Raw genomic sequence first — 23,409 nt, 5'->3', positions numbered from 1 at the left:
AAAAGTGTGTTCATCCTGGCTTCATCATAGCACTTTTTAAAATTAGTTTTAGCCACACTGCAAAGCGGCTGTGCTGCTGTACAGCTTGGCTACAAAACATGCCAAAGCCAATAGCTCTCATGGGGAGACATTTTGGCTTTGCCAATGCTTTTTTTCGGAAAAGGAACCCCCTTGAACGACAAGCCCACACAAAATGAGTCACTTTTAGACCCTGTCTTTTCCTGTAACACCTTAAACAAGCATTACAAAATGCAATAGGTCTCGCCTTTCATTAAGTTAAAGCAATTTGCTTTGCTGTACAATACTATTAGCAAAGCAAATGGCTTTAACTTAATCAAAGGCGAGACCTGTTACATTTTCAATGCTTGTTTGAAGGCAGAGACTCGGCTGGCCAAAACAAAAGAAAACGTTGTCCCCTAGAGGGCTATTGGTCAATGTACGAAAGAACGTCCGAAAGCATTGTTCCTGCTCAGGAATGCCAGGGAGGGTCTTCAACAGGACACAAAAAAATAACATCCCCCTCCCCACCCCCACCCGGTGTTTTCACTAACAAACTCCTGCTTTGAATTTTTTTTTTAATTGAAAAACAAAAAAACTTTGCCAAATGGGAGCACTTTAACATGGCACCCACTCAGCAAAATGTCAGGCCCTTCAGTGGAGAATGCTGTCAGTCACCTACAAAGAACTGGAACGGGTGACAGAGGGGCTCTGCTCTACTTGGCAGGGAAGTGCAGTCCAGGCTTGCCCTTCTAAGCTCCCATGTTTCTTTCTTTATTTATATTTTTAGAGCTATGCAACCATTCTTTAAAAAGCTCACCCCTAATATAATCTGTAACTGTTGCTTCCTCGTTGATGTTACCTTCTTAGTCTCTGTTATACAGCAGGGCATGCAACAATGTCAAGTTTTTTATTGTCCAACTTGACATGGTGTTATGGTCATTCAGTCGATGCAGAATTAATTGTTTTGCTATTTGTCGATTTCTCCCTCTTATTTCTAATGAAACGTTTTAAGTACATGTGATACCTTTGGTTGTGGATTGTATCGGGAGTGAGTAGAGAATAATGTTAATGTTCAGATAGTTTTATTGCATCATTTATAAGTAGGCGTGGCTGAGTGACGCACCAGGCATTGTTTTTTTGGGGGTACTAACATTTCGATTTTACGAATTTGAAATGTGTATAATAGTTCAATAAGAATATATCTCTTGGAAATAAAGTATTTCCGAATCTGATGCATTCTTGATGCCATTTTTTGGTTGTGGCCAAGAGCGGTAGAAGCGGCACTCCCATGGAGGAAGGAGCATTGATCTTGGGTGATGTAACCCCATGTTCATTGTACTTTAACAGAGATGGTAGCTTCCACACAGGCCTCCCACCCCATGCATAACTTCGTTCCAGCCACTTTGCATGGAAATGTATCCCCTCGATAACTTACAGGCAAAAAGAGTCTGACTGTATCTCAAGAATGCCATCTTTTATCTTTTGATGTTTCAAAACAATATTTAAAATAATGTCAGACTCGTAAGGTAGAATATGTCGCCCTAAGCAATGCCAAGAAAGGCATTCGTTTGGGTCAGTTTCTTGAGTATATTTCAGTCCAGTACCACCTTGACTTCGTTTACTGCACGCTGGTGTCACGAATGTCTTGTTTTCAGCTCTTTTCTTTCCCAAACTCCCCACTGAGATGCAAACGCATGAATGGTTTATGTCACCTGATTCCCCCATGCAGTAATTATATACCAAGGTATATAACCAAAACCAGATCAAAAGCGATAATTCATGCAGTGAGACACAATAGCTGAGTTTTGTATGAGGCCAAACAGTTTTTTTCTTCTGACAAGATATTCTATAATCGAACCTTTGAAAGAACAGGCATAGTTGAACCGAATCATTTATGCTGTACCTCGATTGTAGTAATAATGAGGACTTTGAGCTGTAATAATTCAGTGAAAGTAATGTGCTAATGACTGTCTGCAGACACAGGGGAAGGTGGAGCTGTCTCTGTAGGGGCAGAGGAATGTTTAGGTAGAGGAAGGCTGGAAGAGGGAAGCCTGCCCTTCATATACCCCAATGAATGCTGGCTGTCGCTCCTTTTTTGCAGTGTATGAAGGCTAGATTTTTTTAGAGTTTAGGGAGGACGTTCACATGTCCAGGTGAATGACTTACAGCGGTCCTGTAGATAACAAATCTATAAGGGATTCTCCTTGCGTGAGAGAATTGAAGCACACATGGGTGGGTTTCATTATCATGCACTATACTCCAACCTAATCTGTCAATTTGGTTTCACCTTCCGGGTGGCCGGCCCTGGTTGGGGGAAGTACCCAAGGTGGGTAAGTCATAGGGACCCAGTATTAAAGTAATGCCACTTAGATCCACCCCATTGATACAAAGTGTATGCATCAGGCCCTGAGAGTAGAAATGTATTCTACTGAAGAGTAGCATTCCCAGGGTGGTCAGTATACTGACCAGGCATTTATTGAGGGTTTTCAACAGATATTAATCCCTTCAGCTAGAAAGACTGCTTTAAGATATGTTTGCATAAGAGGGGCGTGCTTGAGGTCTGAACCTCTGATAGGGTTGCTGCACAGATAAGACTAGAGTTGGGGCTACTAAACTACGATGCCTCAGACATCGGGGTATACCTGAACCTCTGCCACAAACTGAGGCAGGCGGTCCCTGGCACACTGGAATCCTTAGCCTGGTTAGAAATCTCCCAGAAAAATTCAGGTGGAACGTTTGGTCACCTCCTAAAAGACGCAATTCAGCAATTCTCAGTGAGTGAATTATGGGCCCTTAACCCCGGTCAGTCAGTTTTTAAAATGGGGATTAAAAAATGTGAGAGAATGAAATCTCTTATCATGGACAAAGCACTTTTTTCAAAACGCAGTCACGCATGGGCTCTTTTACACTCATACAGCCAGTTAGTCCTTGCCGCTTACTTGGCCTGCACATACACATTGTACCTTAAACGTAGTTTTACCGCTATCAGAATGGGTGATTGGCGATTTCTGCAAGATCTACCCTCATGGCGACGCACGGCAGAGGACGCAACTTGCAGAGGATGTGGCAAAGCAGCTGAGACTCTGATGCATGTGGTCTGCCTCTGCCCAGCCTTTAACTCTGAACGTAGGTCCAAACTTAAAGCTAAATGGAACAACCAGGGCGTCCGATCCTGTAGGCAAGCCATTATGGCGGCTTTGAATCCAGAAAACACCATTTTAAACACAAAACTCACAAAATTCATTCAGCTGGCATACCACACCCTAACCAAATTGGGTCCTGCTAACGCACCCCCCCATACCTACCTTTTAATTCTGACGTTCCCCACAACAGTTTTTAATTCTGAGGGGGACAAAACTAAATTTCAACATAGAGGTTAGGACTGTTGGCGGTCCTGCACTTGTACGGCATCATGGACAACGGGTACTTTACGAAAGGGTTGATGGGAAAAGTTTCTCGCACAATATGTTTTAACCTACTCTCTTTCTCATCACTATCACCCCGTGTTTTTATTTTAATTTTAAACTGTAATGGAATAAGGAGGCCCAAGAGCTGATAACCTCCTTTTCTTTGTATTACTGCTGGCTAATTAACTGTTACATGCTTTCTTGCTTTTTAATAGTAGCTACACAATGTGAACTTTGTAGCTTCTTTCAAAGATATATGTTTATATCTAAATAAAGATATTTTTTGATTTGATTTGATTTGATTTGGATTTAGGTCTGAACCTCTGATAGGGTTAGATCGCTCTTAGGGACAGCCGGGGAAATCTTACCTAAAGTCTTTGTGCTATCTTTGGAAACTCTGTAATCTCGAAATATAGTCATCAGTAAAGCCAACTTATGTCACTTGACAACATTTTCACACAATAGCGAACAATATGGTTTCTTGATACACAACAGACAGCCACAGGAATCTGTATGTCTTGCTTTGTTGATTTTTCCCTGGCTTTGGTCTGGGCTCGTAAGGTGTGACTCTAGAGGAAACTGCAAAAATGGAGATGATATCAGGCAGTGTTTGCAGCTCCCAGCAGAGCTCCATTCTCCAGAGTCCTGGGAAACCCGCTGGGTCTCCTTGCGCTTTATAACTGCCTAGCATAGCATAGCATACCATTCTAACACATGGGCACAGCTTCAAGCAAGAGGGGACTTTTCGGTCAAGATTCCCTATGTGGCAATACCCAGCTCAGTGGATTTCCAGACCCCACACTGCCCCCGTCACCCCCTTAAGGGTATTCGACATGCTGCAGCACATCTTATCCAGGAACTGAAACACTAGCGCAATGAAACTTGAGGGGGGCCCCCTGCAAACTTCTTGGAGTGGCCCCTCCTCCAGACTCCACTGGAGGTCTCAGGCCAGGGTATTGTGCTTAGGGGACCCCCCTTGAAGCCCGGGGCCCCCTGCACCATGGTGGCTGCGAGGGCCTATGTTACTCCACTGATTAGAAGACAGGTGACCACATCATCACCATACTGATGGAACTCAATTAACTCCTGTTGAAGCTCACCCCATCTTCAAAATCAGCTGAATCATCTACAAAGCCATCTTGCATTGCCTATTTGGCTTACAGGCTCTCAATTTTGGTGGCTTTTGGTTCGCGTGCAACCTTGACACAATCGGACCGAAGACTAACAAGTGGGAAAAAGAGAACAAAGAGAACAAAGGTAACAAGTGTTCTCACTTTATGCAGCCAGAATGTGAAATAACATCTGTGCCTACACCTGGACCGCCTCAACCCTTGTCAGTTTAGTAAAGAGATGAAGACACACATCTTTCAAGGATATTATAACACAATGCAGCAACATTACACTTCTGCTTCCTGGGTCCAGCTACCTCTCTAATCCACTACATTCACACTATGCAACTACCTCTTTCATACATACATTAATATCGTACACTGTGGCGGCTCCTCCGCTAAGGCGGTGGAGCGTCGCCCACTGCTTTTCAGCAGTCTAAGGAAAAATAAAATGATAATACCTACACGTTATTATAATTTCATTTGTTCTTGCTGCGGGCGTGGCTGCTTTGTTAAGCAGGGTGTGGCTGCTCTGCTGACAGAGCAGGGGAGGAGTCGTTTTCACTCCCCTAAGTGTGCATGAATATTTGGATGGCCATTTCTGGCCGCCCAAAAATTCATGGGCACTCAGCATGTTTTTATTACAGCCTGGATAGAGAACTTGACCAGGCTCCCTGTCCCAGTCTGAGTGCTGAACTACGGTGCGCATTTTCACTGCATTGTAGTATTGTGATTGGCTCAGGAGAGCATGGGTGCTTCCTGTTCTGTGTTCTGGCTGGAGCGACGAGGAGGATGCAACGATGAGGTAAGTTTAATTTCTATTTTTGTTTACCTCCCCCTCCTCCCTGCCCACCACCCCAGATACGTGCTGACCGCCCCTGATCGTACATCTGCTTAAGGTTCCTATAATGCAGCGGCAAAGGTATTACAGGTACATCTGTAATGGTTTGAATGGTGTGGCAGGGCAACATGCCAAAAGGCTTTACCAGCTTTGGTGCTTGACAGTCTAGTGGTAAAGTTCTGATGTTGAACTTGAAAACATGAAAAATAATTCCCAGGCATTGGCGATCCACTATGAACTTGAGGTCTGGAGTATGAAAATGTGGACTATGTGTGCAGTAATGAGTATAAGATTGCATACCTGAATTTTAAATCAAAGCTCCCAGCTTCATCAGGTGCTTTTAGGAAAATACGTCTATTTGAAACTATAATGTTTGTCTTTGATGCCTGGCTAAACTGGAAGATTTAGCCGGAATTCACATTCCAAAAGGAGCTGAAAGTGGTCAAGGCTGAAAAGGGAGTGGCCTTTCAGTGCCCCTCCATTAAAAGACCACAGCTTGAAAGATGTATTCTGACCTGAAAAGTTTGCCGTGATTAATGTAAAGTCCGGTTTTGCTACTGTAGTAGATTGGGCTTTGCGTTAAAAATTATTCACTGATCCACCTAAGTTATACCAAAGTAACGTCCCTTTGACGCAAAGTTCTGCTAAGAGCTGTTTGAGTTGACAAAAGGGAACCCTTCCAGTGCAAACTAGTTTTTGAACTAGAAAGTGAATACACTTACTTAAGTTTTCTCTGCTTTGCATCATTTTGTCCTGGCACAAACCTTTAAAAATGCTGGCCCAGAGTCCATCCTCCTCCAGGTCCCTTGATTTACAAATTTGTTATGGTTATGTCTCACTTTGCATTCCATCTCATTTTACTTTCTTCCACTCAACATTCACATGAGACAGCTTCAACCAGATATTCTTCCCTTCGATCATTCAAATAGTGAGCCAGTAGTGTGACAGTACTAGCAAATGTGTAATCCTTGGCTTGAATTCCAGTGAGTGAGCCTAACTTCTTCTTGCAGGGTTTGCAGGTTCACTCACACTCGCTTAGATTCATTCGATAAATAATGTACCCCTCCCCAAGCGCCTTGAGACACTCTGGGTGAGTAGTGCGCTATACAAATTCTTGAACTTGAACTTGAACTACTCTCTCACTTAGCTTGATTCACTTAATCCCAGACACACTTGCACTCAATTTTAGTTACTTTGACTCACTCAGACTCACTCAGTCTCAACAACTCTTGCAGTCTCACTCATTCTCATCTGTCCCACTCAGCCTCACTCATTCTCAGTTATTCCTAGTCTTACTCATTATCCCTCATTCTGATTCACTCAATCTCGCTGTGGCCCATCCTGTCAAACTCAATCTCAATCTCTTTAACTCACTCAAACCCTCTCTGACACACACAATCTTACTCACCTGCAGTCGCTGTCACTTATTCTCACTGAGTCTCACTCTCTCCCTTATTCACTCAGTCCCACTCATTCTGATTCTCTCATTATCACTCTGGATTATACTTTTTCCCTCATTCACACTCATTCTTATTCATTCTAACTCAGTCAGTCTTACTGACTCATTCTCGCTCGGTCTCACTGACCCACTCAGTCTTGCTGATTCTCACTCTGACTCACTCAACCTCACCCATTCTCACTTATTCTCACTGAGTCACATACCTTCTTACTCGTTCTGATCAATTTAATTTCTCTCACAGTCTCATTCAGCCCCATTCACTCTCACTCATTCCAACTCACTCAATCTCCACCTGGCTCACATTCTCCAGAGATGAGCAATCCTCATTGCAATTATCGCCTAAAGCGACGCAATCTCCGTTGACCACATCCTCCCCATAGACTGGTACGATCACCACATAGTTCTTTTTCATATTAACCAAGTGGGTCAAACTCACCACCCCAAGCGAGACCCCCCCCAAATGGGTCAGAAACACAGCCCAGATTCCTCGAGCTGACCTTGAAGGAAAAATCAGCTCGCTCCTCCCTAACTCCACCAATCACCTCTAAACCACTGAACTCACCTCTCTTTACCAATCCAATCTGTCACTCACCTTGGACCACCTTGCCCCATTGAAACTAAAAAAAAACAGGATTACTCCCTCCAGATCTTGGTTCACTTCCGACATCAATGAAGAAAGAAGGCTGCTAAGAACTGCATAAAGAATCTGGAGGTACAATCCCTCCCCCCTCCATCGTGATCAACTCCTAGAAGTCCACATTAAAACACATTAAAAACAAAAAGACAGCTTTCTTCCGTTCGGCTCTAAACAATGCGAAAAACCGACCCAAAGAGCTTTTTAATATCATCAGGAACCAAACCTCAAAGCCTATGACATCCTCAGCACTAGCATCCAAAGAACGCTGCGACAACTTCACCAACTTTTTCAATGAGAAAATTGCCAAGATAGATCTCTCATTTGGCTCAAAGCTCTCCCCCTCCATCATGAACTTAGCATCTAAAAACCACGAGAGCGACTCCTTGATGCCCACAAAACACTGGTCCTCCTTCATCCCCATCCAGGAAGCACAGATAGTTAAATTAATCTCCAATGCTAAACCCTCATCACACGCCCTCGATCAGCTTCCCCCGCACCTGGTCAAAGACCTGAACTTGTCCTAGCCCCACTATGGTACAAGATCATTAAGAGCTCTCTGAGCTCTGGAAGTGTTTCAGACGGCCTCAAAGTAGGCCAAGTCACTCCTCTGCTGAAAAAGCCAGGGCTAGACACTGAGGACCTGAACAACTTCAGACCCATCTCGAATCAACCCCTCCTTTCTAAAATCCTGGAAAGATGTGTATTCCCTCAGCTGACCCAACACTTCGACAATATCAATCTCCTTGACCCTCATCAATCAGGCTTCAGAAAAGGCTGAAGTAGCGAATCCGCAATCCTCAATGTCATAAATGACATCCAAAAATCACTGGACTCAGATCACTGCTGTCTTCTCAACCTTCTAGACCTATCGTCCACGTTCGATACAGTTGACCACAAATTGCTCTTCAAGGCTCTGCAAGAAAGGGCTGGCCTTCAGGAGACGGTTCTCCACTGGTTCTCTTCCTTTCTCCACAACCGCTCACAAAAAATAAAAATTAAAAACTTCGAGTACGACCTCTACTCCGTCATCAGAGGTGTCCCCCAAGGATATGTGCTTTCCCCCCAGCTTTTCAACTTTTACATGGAACCCCTCACCTCTCTACTCAGGAAATCCAACATCCCTTTTCACTTATATGCTGATGACACGCAGCTTTATCTGGAAACCACTTCCATTGATGATATCCAGAGACTTAACAACATGCTCAAGGAGGTGCAACTGTGGCTCACAAAGAATCACCTGAAACTCAACCAAGAGAAAACGGAATTGCTCCTCATCTCCAACAAAAACGACAACCCCCAAGTTGAAGAATGGCTCAAAGCCATTGAAGCCCTCAACGGCAACCTCGCCATGGCGGATTCAGTAAAATCTCTTGGCATCACCCTAGACCCGAAACTGGACATGAAAAAACATATTTCAAGATCGGCCAAAAGTGTCTTTCTCAACCTGAAACTACTTGACAAAATCAAACCCTTCCCCTCTTCCAAGGACCTTCAACAAGCCACCCAAGCACTGGTACTCTCCAGAATTGACTATGGGATTGCAACTCTAACCAGGACAGCAGTATCACACCTGGACCCCTTGAAGATAACCTTCAATGCAGCAGTGAGGATGGTAACTGGAACCAGGAAATTCGAACACATCACTCCCGCCATCAGAGAATTAAATGGCTCCCAATTGAGCTGCGAGCCAGCTTCAGAACAGCCTGCCTCACACACAAAGCCCTGCACACAGGCAAACCTGAATACTTAGCCGCCAAACTCAAAAGGGCCGGCCCTCTCCAGAAGCCTCAGGAGCTCCAACACCATGCTACTCATCCCGCTGAAAACACTTAAGAATAAAACCGCAAAAAAAACATTTGCTGGAAACGCCCCTAAAATCTGGAACTCCAATCCCCCCCACATCAGGACGACCCCCTCATTTCCAAAATTCATGAACCTACTCAAAGCACTCTCCCTCGAACGATCACAAGGAAATAGATAACAATCCAAAAAAAATTAAAAAATACTTTAGCTGGCTCTCCTCCCCTCCCTATCCTAAAGACAGACGACACCGTCCTGAATCAAGAAACCTTTTTTTTTTTGGACTCCCGTTATGACTGAACATTGAATCAGCTCAGAGACTCATTTGATTTGTCCTACACCCTCCCCCCTCCCCTCTTCCCCTTCCCTTCTGTGTGCGTTTGTTACGCAGCCAGAACCCTCCTGTTATATCAATTATCTGTACCGTCTTTTAGCTCTTAAGTGTACATGTTGTGAAGCGCTCTAATGCCCTCAGGTCCAGCTAGCGCTATATAAAACTCCTAAAATAAAATAAAATTAAATAAAATTCTCTTTCATTTCAAGTCACTCAATCTCACTCATTCTCACTCATTCCCAATCATTCTCCCTCATTCTGTCTCACTCAGTCTCACTGTTAATCTGTCTCAATGACTCATCCAGACCCACTCAATATTACTCTGACTTGCTCATTCTCACTCAGTCATAATCATTCAAAATGATTCTTATTCATTAGGACTCACTGAGTCTCTATGGCACATTCAGTCTCACTCAGACTCATTCAGTCCCACTCGTTCTCTCTCATTCTCGCTCACTCTGACCTAGTCTCACTGATTCTACCTCTGACTAACTCATTCTCAATTTTACTTAGACTCAGACTGTGACTCACTCTGACACACACAGCAATGTTAAGTTAAGCTCAATGTCGTTCTCCCTCATACTCATTCATTCTTACTTGTACTCATACTCACTCTTCCTATCACTCATTCTCAATCACTCTGACTTACTCCTTCACCAACACTCTCTTGCTTTCCCTCACACACTTACACAGACATTCTCAAAGATACACATGCTCACTCATAAAAACACAGTCTCGCCCATACGCACAGACAGCCACAGCATTTAAAAGCTTTTACTTATCTTGCTGCTTGTGCAGGTCTCCTTTTGACTCCTGCTGCAGCTTTCTTCTTCCAGTGCTAGAGCATAAAAATGAAAACTCAAACCTGTGTGGTCACAGTTTCGAGGTTTTAGTCTCTGCTCTTTCACCTCCAAACTTTTCGAACTAGGTGACGAGTTGGAAAAAGGTGGGGTCATGGGCGATTGGTGTGGAGCCATAGGCACTGTAAGCCTTAAGCCACGGGCTGGATGGTAATGGTATTTATTGATTTATTTAATTATTCATAGCATTTTTAGAGCGCTCTGTAACCCTACGGGCATCCTGGCGCTGGGGTGCATAGCTAAAAGCTTTGTGGGGACAGGAACATGGACAAGATGCTGAACAAAGTAGATTTATTTGTTGTGATGGGTTTTAGGAGGGTTTTTTGGAAAAAGCCAGGTTTTTACCTTTTTTCGAAAGGTCAGAAGGTCATTAGTTTTTCTGATATCGATGGGGAGGTTATTCCAAAGGTGGGCTGCAGCTATACTGAAAGCTTGTCCTCCGCAGGTGGCTTTCTTGATTCTGGGAATGCTAATGAAGTTTAAGGATGAGGATCGTAGAGACCGGGTGGGCTCGTACCACTTGAATTTGTTCTGGAGTGGTCGGGGACCTAGCCCGTGAACTGCCCTGAAAACAATACATAGGGATTTAAAGCAGATCCTTTGGTGTATGGGCAGTCAATGTAGGTCGGCCAGGGTAAGAGTGGTAGAAGATCTTCGCTCACGGGAAAGTGCCAGTTTGGCTGCAGCTGCCTGGACACTTTGGAGTCTGGAGATGAGATAGGCAGGGGATTCCAGCAGGAGAGCATTGCAATAATCCAGGCGGCTGAGGATAGTGCTCCTGACTATGTCGGTTCTGTTCTGTGGGGGCAGGAGAGGTAGCAACCTGCGGAGTCCTCTTAATAGGGCAAAGCAGCAGCTGACCTGCTTATTGATGTTTGCCTCTAGGCTTAGTTTGGTATTGATAGTGACTCCAAGATTTTTTACTGAGCTCACTGGGGTGGGTGAGTCCCCTAACGACTGAGGCCCGAAATCTGGTGGTAGACTTTTGGGGATTTTTCCTACTGTGCAATGCAGTATTTCAGTGTTCTCACTGTTGAATTTTAGTGAGTTCTGATTGAGCCAAAGAAACATTTCCAGAATACAGGTGTGGAAGGTTTCCATTGAGCTTGCTCGAGTTCCGTCCAGCGAGATTATCAGCTGAGTATCGTCTGCGTAGTTTGTCACGCTGATGCCATGGCTTTTGATGATTCACATCAGGGGTTGCATATAAATATTAAAGAGTATAGGACTGATAGCAGACCCCTGTGGGACCCCATTTGGAACTTTGATGAACTCTGATTGATAGGGAGGGATAGCTACTGCCTGCCACCTATCTGTCAGGTAGGAGCGGAACCAATCAAGCGCGACCCCTCCAACTCCGACGTTCCTCAATCTTTCTATCAGGATGCTGTGGTTCACCGTATCGAACGCGGGGGACAGGTCAAGCAGAAACAGAGTTGCTGATTCTCCCCTGTCCGCCCTCATTCATAGGTCATCCATGACTGTCAGCAAGGCTGACTCCGTTCCATGAACTGGTCCGAAGCCAAACTGCTCCTCTTCCAGGATGTTATTGGTTCCTAGGAAGAGGCATAGAGATCTGCTGACCCACCTCTCTATGATCTTTATTGGGTATGGTAAAAAGGGATATGGGTCGGTAGTTCTTTTGGCAGTTGGGGTCCAGATTTGTTTTTTTTAATAGCGGGGTGACGATCGCCAGTTTCCTGTCTTTGGGCACGGAGCCCGTACGCAGAGATTGATTACATAGTTGATGCAGAGCTGGTAGAATATCGTCCTTGAAATTCTTGGCTATTCTGTGGGGAAGGGGGTCTAGAGGAGAGCCTGAAGACGTATTGAGGGCTGTTGTGAGGAATTCCTGTTCCGAAGGAATCTTAAAGTTTTCCAGGGTAGCATTAGAAGGGGGGTATGTGTCTGGTTCCACCTTCTTGTCTTTGTTCGCTTGAATGCTGTTGTCTTGCATTGAGGAGATAGGATTACTATTCATTCCCTCTACAATTTTGCTGATTTTATCTTGGAAGAACACTGCTAGGCCGTCGCAGAGTTCTTTTGAGGGCTTGATTTGGCTATTAGCACAGGCGGGGTGAGAGAGCTCTTTGATGAGCCTAAATGTATCCCGGGATTTATTAGAGCTTTTGAGGATTACCTCAGCAAAGTAGTTGGATTTGGCTGTGATTATTTCTTTCTTGTATTGAGAGATAGTGAGCCTCCAGCGTGCTTTCTCCTGGTCTGAGTAATTTGTCCTCCACAGCTTCTCTGCCTTTTTACAGATATTTTTTAGTTCTTTAAGTTTATCCGTATACCAGGGGGTGGAGGGTTTTACCCTTTTTGTGATTGTTTTCAGCGGGATGATGGCGTCGGGTTTTTTTGTAGTCTCGTGGCAAAAGGAAAGATAATTTGTGGTGACATCATTCTCTATTTTGAACAAGGCCCCAACCTGGCGTAGATCGAGCTTTCCCTCCTCTTTCCTCTTCAACAGGTTCTTCCAGTCACGACCTAAGAAGGTTTTAACGTGCGATCGCGTGAATCCTGTGTGGGACGGGAGGTGGGATTTAAACCTGAGGAGGTAGTGGTCCGACCAGCCTACTGGGAGGATAGTGTCAACAGACCTGACTTGCTCACCTCCGCCACCCCCAAAAACCATGCAGCGCAGGGCGGACTGCCTCCACCTCCTACGCCACTGACATTAATCCTGACCCTGCTCCAATGGGAACAGTCCAGCCCAAACTGCCAGGCTAAGTCCTCCCTTAACCGGAACAGAAGAAACCCAGGAGAATCATTTACGGTCAGGGCACAAGTCGGGGGTACATGTAGGTACACACTGTCCACCCACTCTTTTCACAGTGTGGATGCCATCCCCCCTGCCAAGAAGTAGGGCTTTACTGAGATTATGCTGATCTTGTCCCGGTGTAATTTTCAGACACCGGGACACGTTCAGCAGCACCTGCACTCTGCTTTTGATTCCCAGAAGCAATGTGCAGGCGGGGAGCAAGCTTTTTTTTCACCTCATCTGGGCCAAAGTTAAGGGACCATCAGTCCTCCTTTTGTTTGACTAGCCTGACTGGAGGTGGCCTGGAAACTCACACTTAAATGTAAATGCCAAAGAGTGGAAACAAAGGCACATAGCTTGTTCTCCGTTCACAAGTACTTAAGAGCTGGACTGTTCCCTTTGCTCAAGCCCTGTATATAAGAGATTCATGCACTGTAAGAATGTCTGGGGTGTTGGTCTGTCCCAGTATTTACACAAATAACAATTTCAATAGCACTATTTGATTTCTTTTATAGCCTTATGCAACTCAATGCAGGGTGTCAGATCTCTTTACGTAACATACACATTATACATTGACAATACATCATGTACATGTGTAAATCAATGTATAAGATGGGTTACATGAGACAGTGAGGGTTACAATGTGTAGGAGTCACATGTCCTTCATACCTCAATGTGGTCTTTTAGAAGGATTACAATTTATGAACTGCAGGTGACAAAATGATCACTGTGTTAAAAGAAGTAACCCACCTTTTCCTACATAAAATAAAAATCTGTCTCTGTGTGTTAGATGACGTGCTTTGCAAAAGACACATCTACCTTCTCTACTACTTTCATTCAAATCTGGGACTTTACAAAACACAGATCTCTCCATCAAGTGCATTAACCAGCAGAGTTATCTTGCCATTATTACTATTTCCTGAGATTTACAGGGCACTTTCACAGCAGTTGCCTTAACCCAATCAAATAATTTAAAATGTAGACTTTGTAACTAATTAAGCATAGCAGATCTACTACAATACATCTCCATGTTGCCAATTTCTTTGTGGCAGGGCTTAAACAAATAAATGTATTAGTTGAGGCTCAGATTTTGAGTCGGGATTGCACCCCGTTTTAGGCACAACCCCAACATCAAATCTAATTTGTTGAATCCCATACTGCGTTTAAATGTACTCATGATATACCTGATAAACATATGTGTGAGGCCTTAATATCTGATGTCACTTCTTGTGATGTCATTTCCAGTGAGGTCACGTGCAATGCCATGTGTCGTGACATAATGCCCTGTGATGGCATGCGTCATTATTTCACTTGCATACTGCCTAACCTGGTTAGTCCCCCCACTTCTTTTTTTAGGACTTGTGCCCTGACCGTTGACCCTTCCAGGTAGGTCGCTCCCACTCTGCACAGCACCGCCTGTGTGTCCCTGCCCCAGCTGCCGCTGCTGAGGAAGTTCGAGGCCCTCCTCGACCCGCAGGCTGCCACCTGCGCCTCCTCCCTGGTGGCCAGTGGTAGGCCGTAGGTTTGCTCATCCTCCATTGTATTGCTGTATTTTCTTTCATTGCTCCCGTTGTAGTGACTGCATTTTCATTGTTGTGTCTGTGACTGCTGCTGTCTTCTCCCCCGCTGCCTGTACGTGGTCCGTGCCCGTTCTCTCCCTCTGTTCCCCTCGCTGCCCCGTGTCTCTCTGCCCGGTTTCCCTTGTGCTCCCCTCGCTGCCCCCATGTCTCTCTGCCCGGTTTTTCCTTCTGCTCCCCTCGTGGCCCCCGTGTCTCTCTGCCCGTTTTTGCCTTCTGTTGCTTACCTGCCCCTGCATTTCTGTGACCTTTCTGCCTTCTGTGCCACTCCTTCCCCCCGTTTTTTGTGACATTTCTGCCCTTTCCTTGTGACCTTTTGCCTTGTGTGCCACTTGTTTCCCCCGTTTTCTGTGACCTTTTGCCCTTTTGTGACCTTTATGCCCTCTGTGCCACTCGTTTACCCCTCAATTGTTGTGCCCTTTGCCTTCTGTTTCCTTCGTCGCCCCTCACTGCCCCCGCCGCTGCATCCCCTGCGGCTCTGCCCCCCTGACTGCCCATTCGCTGCCCCCGTCTCCCAGCTGCTCCTCACTCCCACCTCCCCATACATGCCGGCAGCTCCGCGGTCACGCTGCTGGCACGTGGCAAGCCCGTGTGCGCCCGTCCGTGCCTGGACCGCGCCCAGCGCTAGACCCCTGGCCCCCGCACCAACCATGACAACCGCCGCCACTATGACACCAGCACTCTTCAGGCTCTCAACCCCGGACAGACCCACAACTGCAGCTACACCATCCACAGAGACGACGAACTATCCGCCAAGAAAGACCTCAACCACCTCCGATGTATACTACTGAGCACCCGCTCCGCACGCAAACACGCCGTCGAGCTCTGGAACCTACTCAACCCAACCTCCCCGGACATCGCCTTCCTGACAGAGACCTGGTTGAACAACTCCTGTGCACCCGACATCGCCAAAGCCATCCCAGACGTCTACAAGATCACCCGCAGAGACCGCACCAACGGAGTCGGAGGAGAAATGGCCATCGTCCACAAGAACAGCATCAGGGTCTCGACTAGCACAGATGATGCCCTCAGCATCCCGAACACATGCATTTCCAGATCCACATAGACCCCAACTCCACCCTCAGAGGCTCCCTCGTCTACCAACCCCCTGGATCCCACCCCCAGTTCTGAGACTCCATCGCCGACTTCATCAGCAGGCATGCCCTGACCTCCACCGAGTACATCCTCCTCGGAGACCTGAACTTTTACCTTGAGAACAACAACGACAACAACTCCACAACCTGATCGATAACCTCGCCAACCTCGGACTGAGACAACTCGTCACAACGCCCACCCACTACGCCGGACACACGCTCGACCCCGTCTTCTCCTCAAGCCTGAGAGTCTCCGTCAGCCACACCACCGAACTCCTCTGGACCGACCACTGCTGCATCCACTTCACCTTCCAGAAACCCACCACACACCACCGCACCCAACAGATCCCCCGCCGCCGCTGGAGCAAAATCATTGAAGACCAACTATATGCAAACCTCGGTCTCAGCCCACCCACCCAACCCTCCGACACCGACATCGCTGCCCACAACTTCAGACGCTGGATCGAGGACTGCGCCAACACCCTCGCCCCGCTGAAGAAACCCCCCACAGAGACACCAGCAAGAGGGCCAGCTGGTTCACAGTAGAACCCCTAGATTCCAAGCAAGCCTGCCGGAAACTATAGAAGAAATTGCAGAGTGAACAAACTCCGGACAGCCACGCAGCACACAAGGACGCCATCCGCAACCAACACCACCTCATCAGGGCTGCCAAGAAGACCTCCTTCTCTAACCCCAGCTCCAACATCACTGACATCCCGCCGTCGCAACCCCTGTGCGACTACCTCGCCACCTTCTTCCACCGCAAGGTAGCAGACATTATTATTATTATTATTAGGGGCATTTGTAGAGCGCCTGGTGTACGCCTGCAGGCGTGTCCCCGCGCTATAAAAGTGGGGTAAGCAGTAAGACAGCTAGCGCACATCCACGACAGCTTTAACAACCAGACAGCCCCAACAGACAGCAACACAACAGACCCTCCGCACACCATCGACCACGTCCCCTTACTAGCCTGGACCAGCGTGAGCGTCGATGACACCATCAAGACCATGAGCACAATCCACTCAGGCTCTCCGTCAGACCCATTCCCGCACCATGTCTTCAACAAAGCAAGCAGCTCCATCGCACCCCACCTACGCAACATCATCAATCTCTCCCTTGAGACCGCGACCTTCCCAGAGAGCTGGAAACACGCCTAGATCAACACCCTTCTCAAAAAAAAACCCAAGGCAGACCCAAGAGACCTCAAGAACTTCCGACCCATCTCTCTGCTCCCCTTCCCTGCCAAGGTCATCGAGAAAATCGCTAACAGACAGCTAACCCGATTCCTCGAACAGAGCAGAATCCTGGACCCTTCCCAGTCAGGGTTCTGCAGCAACCACAGCACAGAGACCGCCCTCATCACCACCACCAACGACATCAGGACCCTGCTAGAGAACGGGGAGACTGCAGCACTCATCCTCCTAGACCTCTCCGCCGCCTTCGACACCGTCTGCCACCGCACACACGCCTCCACGCAGCAGGGATCTGAGACAAGGCTCTGGAATGGACTACCTCCTTCCTCTCCGGCAGAACCCAGAGCGTCCGCCTCCCCCCGTTCCGTTCCGTTCCGAAGACTCCGAGATCATCTGCGGCGTACATCAAGGATCCTCCCTCAGCCCGACACTGTTCAACACTTACATGGCACCGCTTGCACATGTCGCCCGACAGCACGACCTCAACATAATCTCCTACGCTGACGAGATTCAACTGATCCTCTCCCTCACCAAGGACCCCATCACTGGCAAAGCAAACCTCCATGAAGGAATGAAGGCTGTCGCCGACTGGATGAAGATCAGACGTCTGAAGCTGAACTCGGACAAGACAGAGATCCTCATCCTCAGCTCCAACCCGTCAGCCTGGGATGACTCCTGGTGGCCAACAGCACTGGGGGCAGCCCCGACCCCCACCGACCACGCACGCAACCTGGGAATCATCCTCGACTCAATGCTCTCAATGACCAAGCAAGTCAATGCCGTCTCCTCCTCCTGCTTCAACACACTCCACATGCGCCGCAAGAACTACAGATGGATCCCGACAGATACAAGAAAGACAGTCACCCAGGCCCTCGTCAGCAGCAGACTCGACTACGGAAACACCCTCTACGCGGGAACCCCAACCAAGCTCATCAATCGACTACAACGCATCCAAAACGCCTCGGCACGACTGATCCTCGATGCACGACGACACGGCCACATCACCTGAGAAAGCTGCACTGGCTCCCGGTAAACAAGAGGATATCCTTCAAGCTCCTCATCCACGCACACAAGGCAATCCACAAGACCGGCCCAGCCTACCTCAACAGACGGCTCTCCTTCTACACCCCCACCCGCCAGCTACACTCCACCGACCTCTCACTCTCCACCGTCTAGCGCATCCAAAGAACAACCACCGGCAGGAGATCCTTCTCCCAACTCGCCGCCAAGACATGGAACACCCTCCCACTGAGCCAACGACAGACCCAAGACCTGCTGACCTTCAGGAGGACACTAAAGACCTGGCTGTTTGATCACCCTTGTGACCCTCACGGGTATGTAGTGCGCTTAGCAAATGACTGATTGATTGTTTACAGTATCATCTGAAATTCAGATAGAACACTCTTGAAATGCAGAAGTTGTGTTACAAAATTACTAAATAAATAGATGAATGCCTGAATACATAAGGGGATAGATGGGCTAAATGTAGAGGGGTAAAACTGGAAGAATAGTCCATCACTACAGCCAGAGAACAAATGAGAGCAGGACGTTGTGCGAGGCCCTCTGTCATTTATTAGGGTATACAGCAGGGTGCGGTGTGCAGCACCGTTCGGTTGCATGTACTAGACCCAGCAAAGAAGACTTATGAGGTGGAGGTATATATTGGCTAGCTTTTGCTGCAGAATACGAGGCACAGCCTTCCCCAGATGCTTCGGCAGCTCTTGCGCGCCACCTGGCGGTTATTTCTGCGAAATATAAAGCGACTAATGAAACTCCCGTGGCGTTAGGGTTAGGCGTAATGTCACACATCGAAAAATTGTATATGTAAATGTTTAGAATCAGTCTACAAATGAGGGGGCAGATTTATGAAGGGCTTGCGCCACGTTTACGCCGCCGTTGCGTGACGCAACGGCATGGAAACGTGGCGCATCCCTGCGCCCTATTTACAACGTGACGCATCTAGGAGATGCGTCACGTTGTACAGCACTGCGCCATGAGGAGGCGTTCCTGCGCAGGGGGGGGGCGTTCCTGCGCAGGAACGCCTCCTGAAAGTGGCTGAGTGAAATCTATGAGATTTCACTCAGTCACTTTCAGGGCAATGCTGCGTCAAAACCCTGCGCCTGCTTGAAGCAGGTGTAAGGCTTGAGGCAGCATTGAAAGAATAGGCCCCCCCAGAGCATTGCTGGAGCTGCGTCGCGCTTGCGACGCAACTCTAGCAATGCGGCACATTTCCGGCACAGATGCGTCACGCATCTGTGCCGTTTTTGCCCCATGGTGCGCCGCATCATAAATGCGGCGCACCATGGGAGGCGTAGCTGTGGCGCACTGTGGCGCATGTTAACTGGCGCATCCCTCGGGATGCGCCAGTTAACATAAATCTGCCCCTAATTTTATAGCAAAGTCAACACAGGTGAAGCTCCTTTCATCTGAGCTCTCCAATCTGTTTGCTCTTTCCGTGTATGTAATTTTGGCTTTTCATGGTATTATCTGCAGATGAATTCTACGCCGACTACACTTCTAACCTAAATATCGTTCTAGCTGCCAGTTTTCTCCTATCTTTCTTCCTCCCCATTTCCCTTTTACTCACGATAGCCTTCCTCGCCTTTCTCTTCCATCCTCTCTCCATGCCGGTATCATTTTCTGATGTTATTAATTCCACTCATAACCCAACACGCTTTACCCTTCAGTTCCCCCATGACCGCCTTCTGCTGTCTTGGTGTGCTTTTACACATACTTTAAGCAGTTTATATAAAAGATGTAAGACACTGAGAGGAGAGGTATAACGCAGTCGAGGCTGATACAGGTGAGAGCAGCGGGGCGGCGAAGGGCGGAGGGGAAGTCCACATGCGCAGGATAGGGAAAATAAAAAAATATATATAACCAATTACCTTGCACCCGTCGCATCGCCGAGCCAATGCCAGCTCCCACCTGTCTTTACTGCATTTTACTTTTTATTTCGATCCCAGCTTTCTTTCCTTCTAGCATTTCCCTCTTCTGTTCTCCACTTACATATCTTACTCTGTTTATGGCTTTGTTCCTACATACTGATCTTATCATTTCCCATTCTTTCTGTTCATTTCCTTCTCTCCCTCTGTCTCATGGTTTTCCCTTCTCAGATTTTTCTTCCCTATTCCCCCTCCTCTCTTGTCTCCTTTCTCTCCTTCCCCTTCTCTATCTCCCAACTTCGCTCTTATAATATATCCTATGCTTCTCTTTCAGCGTCGTTTTTAACCACCTCTTTCTCAACATTTCTGCAGCTAACGTTTCCTTCTTTCCCCTCATCACTGCTGACTTTCACAGCCCATTACCTACTGGTCAAGAGTCTCCCTTTCTTTAATTTCGAGTCTCTATTTGGACTTCTTCTTTCATCCACTCATCTCATTCTCTCACGCATTTTCTCTCAATCTTTCCCTATTCTTCATGCTTTCCCCTTTCACATTGCCTTCGTTTCCCCCATTCCTTTGTTAATTGTCTTTCCTAGTCTTCTATTTCTATCTCCTTTACTTTTCTTTTTTCCTCCCACTTTTCCAAGTTTGCTGCAATTCTCTGACTTACCTCCAGATCCATATCTCATTCTTCCTCCTGCCTTACCTTTCTTCCTTCCTCTCGTCCTCATCCTTCCACCCCTTCCTCGTCGCCCTTTCATTCCTTCTTTGCCTGTGTTGTTCAATGATGCACTGCACATGATGTGGAACACAGAGTATACCCCCTATTCACCTGCCTCAGTCTGTGTTGCATTGTTTTGTGTTGGTGGTGGTGTTCTGTATGCGGTGTGATGAGTCTGGTGTATTAAGCTGCACTGTGCCTGATGAGGTACACACACAAAGGCGTCACTTTCCTTGCCTCTGTCCGGGTTACCTTGTCATGAATGTGGTGGTTTGCCTTTAGTATGTTGTGTGCTGTTTGTAGTATAGAACAGCAAAGCATTGCACATGATGATTTATGGACACAGTGGGCTGTGTCATCCCCTGCTTCACTTGCCTTGATTAATGTTATGTATCATCATGTGCTGAGCGTGCTATGTTGTGTTGTATTTTGGACACTGCATATGGGGGCAATGCGCAGCCTTGCATTGCTTGCCCCACTCTATGTTGATCTGTGATGTATTTGGTAGTTTTTGTTTTGTAGGTGATGTGCTTGAGTGTAATGCATTGTGATGCACGGTACATCATGAGGTGCAGAGAGTTTGCCCTGCATGTCCCCTGCCAGATCACCATATCACTGTGCCCCTGCCCATGTGGTCAACGTTCTAACCTCCTCGTCTCTTTTTCAGACCATAGCAGCCAATCAGCAAGGAGACGGCCTGAAAGCGCGGCGTGCGTCAGACAGAGCACTGACCCTGAACCGCGTGGCCCTCAGCATCGGCGCAGTCATCTACATTGCCGGGACCAGCTACCTGATATTTGGGATTTTAGCCAAATGGGACGCCTACCAGGACCCGAGAACCTACCAATTTTACCTTGGATAACAGGCAGCCCAGCTTCCTTCTTGTCTCCGGCTACATGCACATGTATACAGCTGTTTGATATGTTCCTTCTGCGTGCTGTTTGTGTACCATGGCGCGTTCTAGCCCTAATACTGTCAAGGTCGTAGTCAATATGAACCATGACATGGTATTTACATGTGGATTTTCCACGGTTATTAGTGCTTTTGCTTTATAACTAATTACGTATATACGTGAACATTTTTAACATTATAGAATGTCTAGGTCCTGCCATTCAGGGCCAATTCAGAAAATGCCCACATAATTCTGGAGATAACTTGCTGAACCGAAATTAAATAAAAAAGAAAATTCAAAGGGATTGAAAGTCAAAATGCAACTAATGCATCATTAAATCACATAAACATATATGTATATATGGATACTACTTTCATATTTTCATCAAGTTTGGCCTCGAATCCAGATCATTTTTATAAACTCGTGCTTTCTAAGTTTGTGTTTAACAATGTTTGTTAATTGTCTCTATTTCCATTTAATGGCACCACAGCAAATACATCATTTTAAGTCTCAGCTGCGCACTACTTTGGCTGTCTGTTTGTAGGCCTATTGTTTCCGATATAACAATAATTAAAATGGGCTTTGGGTCAGTACACTACTTATTATTGGATGGCTTTTTGACTGACTCAGTTGCCTTTCCTCCTAATTCTTAAATACTCCTAGTTTCTGTGCTTGTTTCGCCCAACAGATTTTGGGCTGGCAGTGTTCTGATTGTTTACCTGAGAGAACTCTTTTTTAGGTGGAGCCTGAGCCAGCGCGCAAGCTCTGTGTTGTAAATCTTCTTCAAAGAACAGCCACACAGGAGGAAGATTAAGGTAAGTTTATTACCAGAACACAACCTGGCATCCGACCACCTCGACAGCCCAATGCAACTGCCGTATGTCGAGTGTCGTCAGCTTAACATTCTATAAAGAACTGTATTCCAATGTAGAATTATACAGTGCTCACGAGACACCCTCACGAGACACAAGCACACACACCAAGGGCACATCATAACACATCCTCTTCCTTAGTAAACAAAAAAAAACAATTAAATAAAATAGGCAAACCAACAAACGAAAAGCGATAATTAAAATGTTACATAGTCTTTAAGATATGTAGGTGGTCTGCACACTCTATGTTCAAGATTAACTCCATCCCCATTTTCCTTGTCACCACCCTGCGACAACTGAGACAAAACTTCACCGGACTGTTGTGAACAACTATTGGAAGATAAGTCAGGAATGAACATGGCACCTGAACATTCATCATCTTCACAAACCTGTTTGACACAAAGACCTCCCTTTTGATACAATGCCACTCTCCTTAGATTCCACCTTTCACACCATCAAGAACAACAAAGAACTTTCCAACGCTGACAACACAAAATGGTCCCTTAAATTTGTTTAACCAAGCTTTGACTGTGCCAGATTTCACTTTAACCCAATCACCTATTTCAATCGTATCTCCAACAACTTCAGGAACACTTTCACCTCCAGAATGCACCCAATCCTTCAACCATGCAGGAACTAATCTTGAGCCTTGATGACGTCCTCACATAAGCTGAAAAGGGGAGTTTAAAGTGACACTATGAATAGTAAGTCAATAAGACCAAATCATATCCTCAACAACACATCTGGGAGATAAACCAATAGCTACAGCAAGTTGGATGGTGCCTTTAATTAATTTGGTTAACCTTTCCACAATACTATTACCCATGGGATTGTAGAGCGATGTGCACGAGGGTTTAACTCCCCACTCTAAAAAAACTCATTGGAAGTTAACTGTGTACCATTGTCTGTCAAAATCCTATGTGGAACACCTTCATGCAGGAACAGACCTTCAAGCACCCTAATG

The 23,409-nt window shown here is 46.5% G+C and overlaps 1 protein-coding gene across 1 annotated transcript in view; it reads left to right on the top strand.

Moving 5' to 3' along the window:
- Positions 1 to 22,150, top strand: part of LOC147701212 (proline rich transmembrane protein 1B-like) — a 112,598-nt gene extending 90,448 nt beyond the window's left edge. Inside the window, exon 2 of the mRNA XM_086928596.1 lies at positions 21,349 to 22,150. Coding sequence (XP_086784722.1) covers positions 21,349 to 21,543 — 195 coding nt within the window. The 3' untranslated portion in view covers positions 21,544 to 22,150. The remainder of the gene's footprint in view (positions 1 to 21,348) is intronic.
- Positions 22,151 to 23,409: the final 1,259 nt, after the last annotated feature.

Source organism: Lissotriton vulgaris, chromosome 7 (genome assembly GCF_964263255.1).
Source record: "Lissotriton vulgaris chromosome 7, aLisVul1.2, whole genome shotgun sequence".
NCBI classification, from domain to species: domain Eukaryota; kingdom Metazoa; phylum Chordata; class Amphibia; order Caudata; family Salamandridae; genus Lissotriton; species Lissotriton vulgaris.
This window is presented reverse-complemented; position numbering and strand designations above follow the sequence as displayed.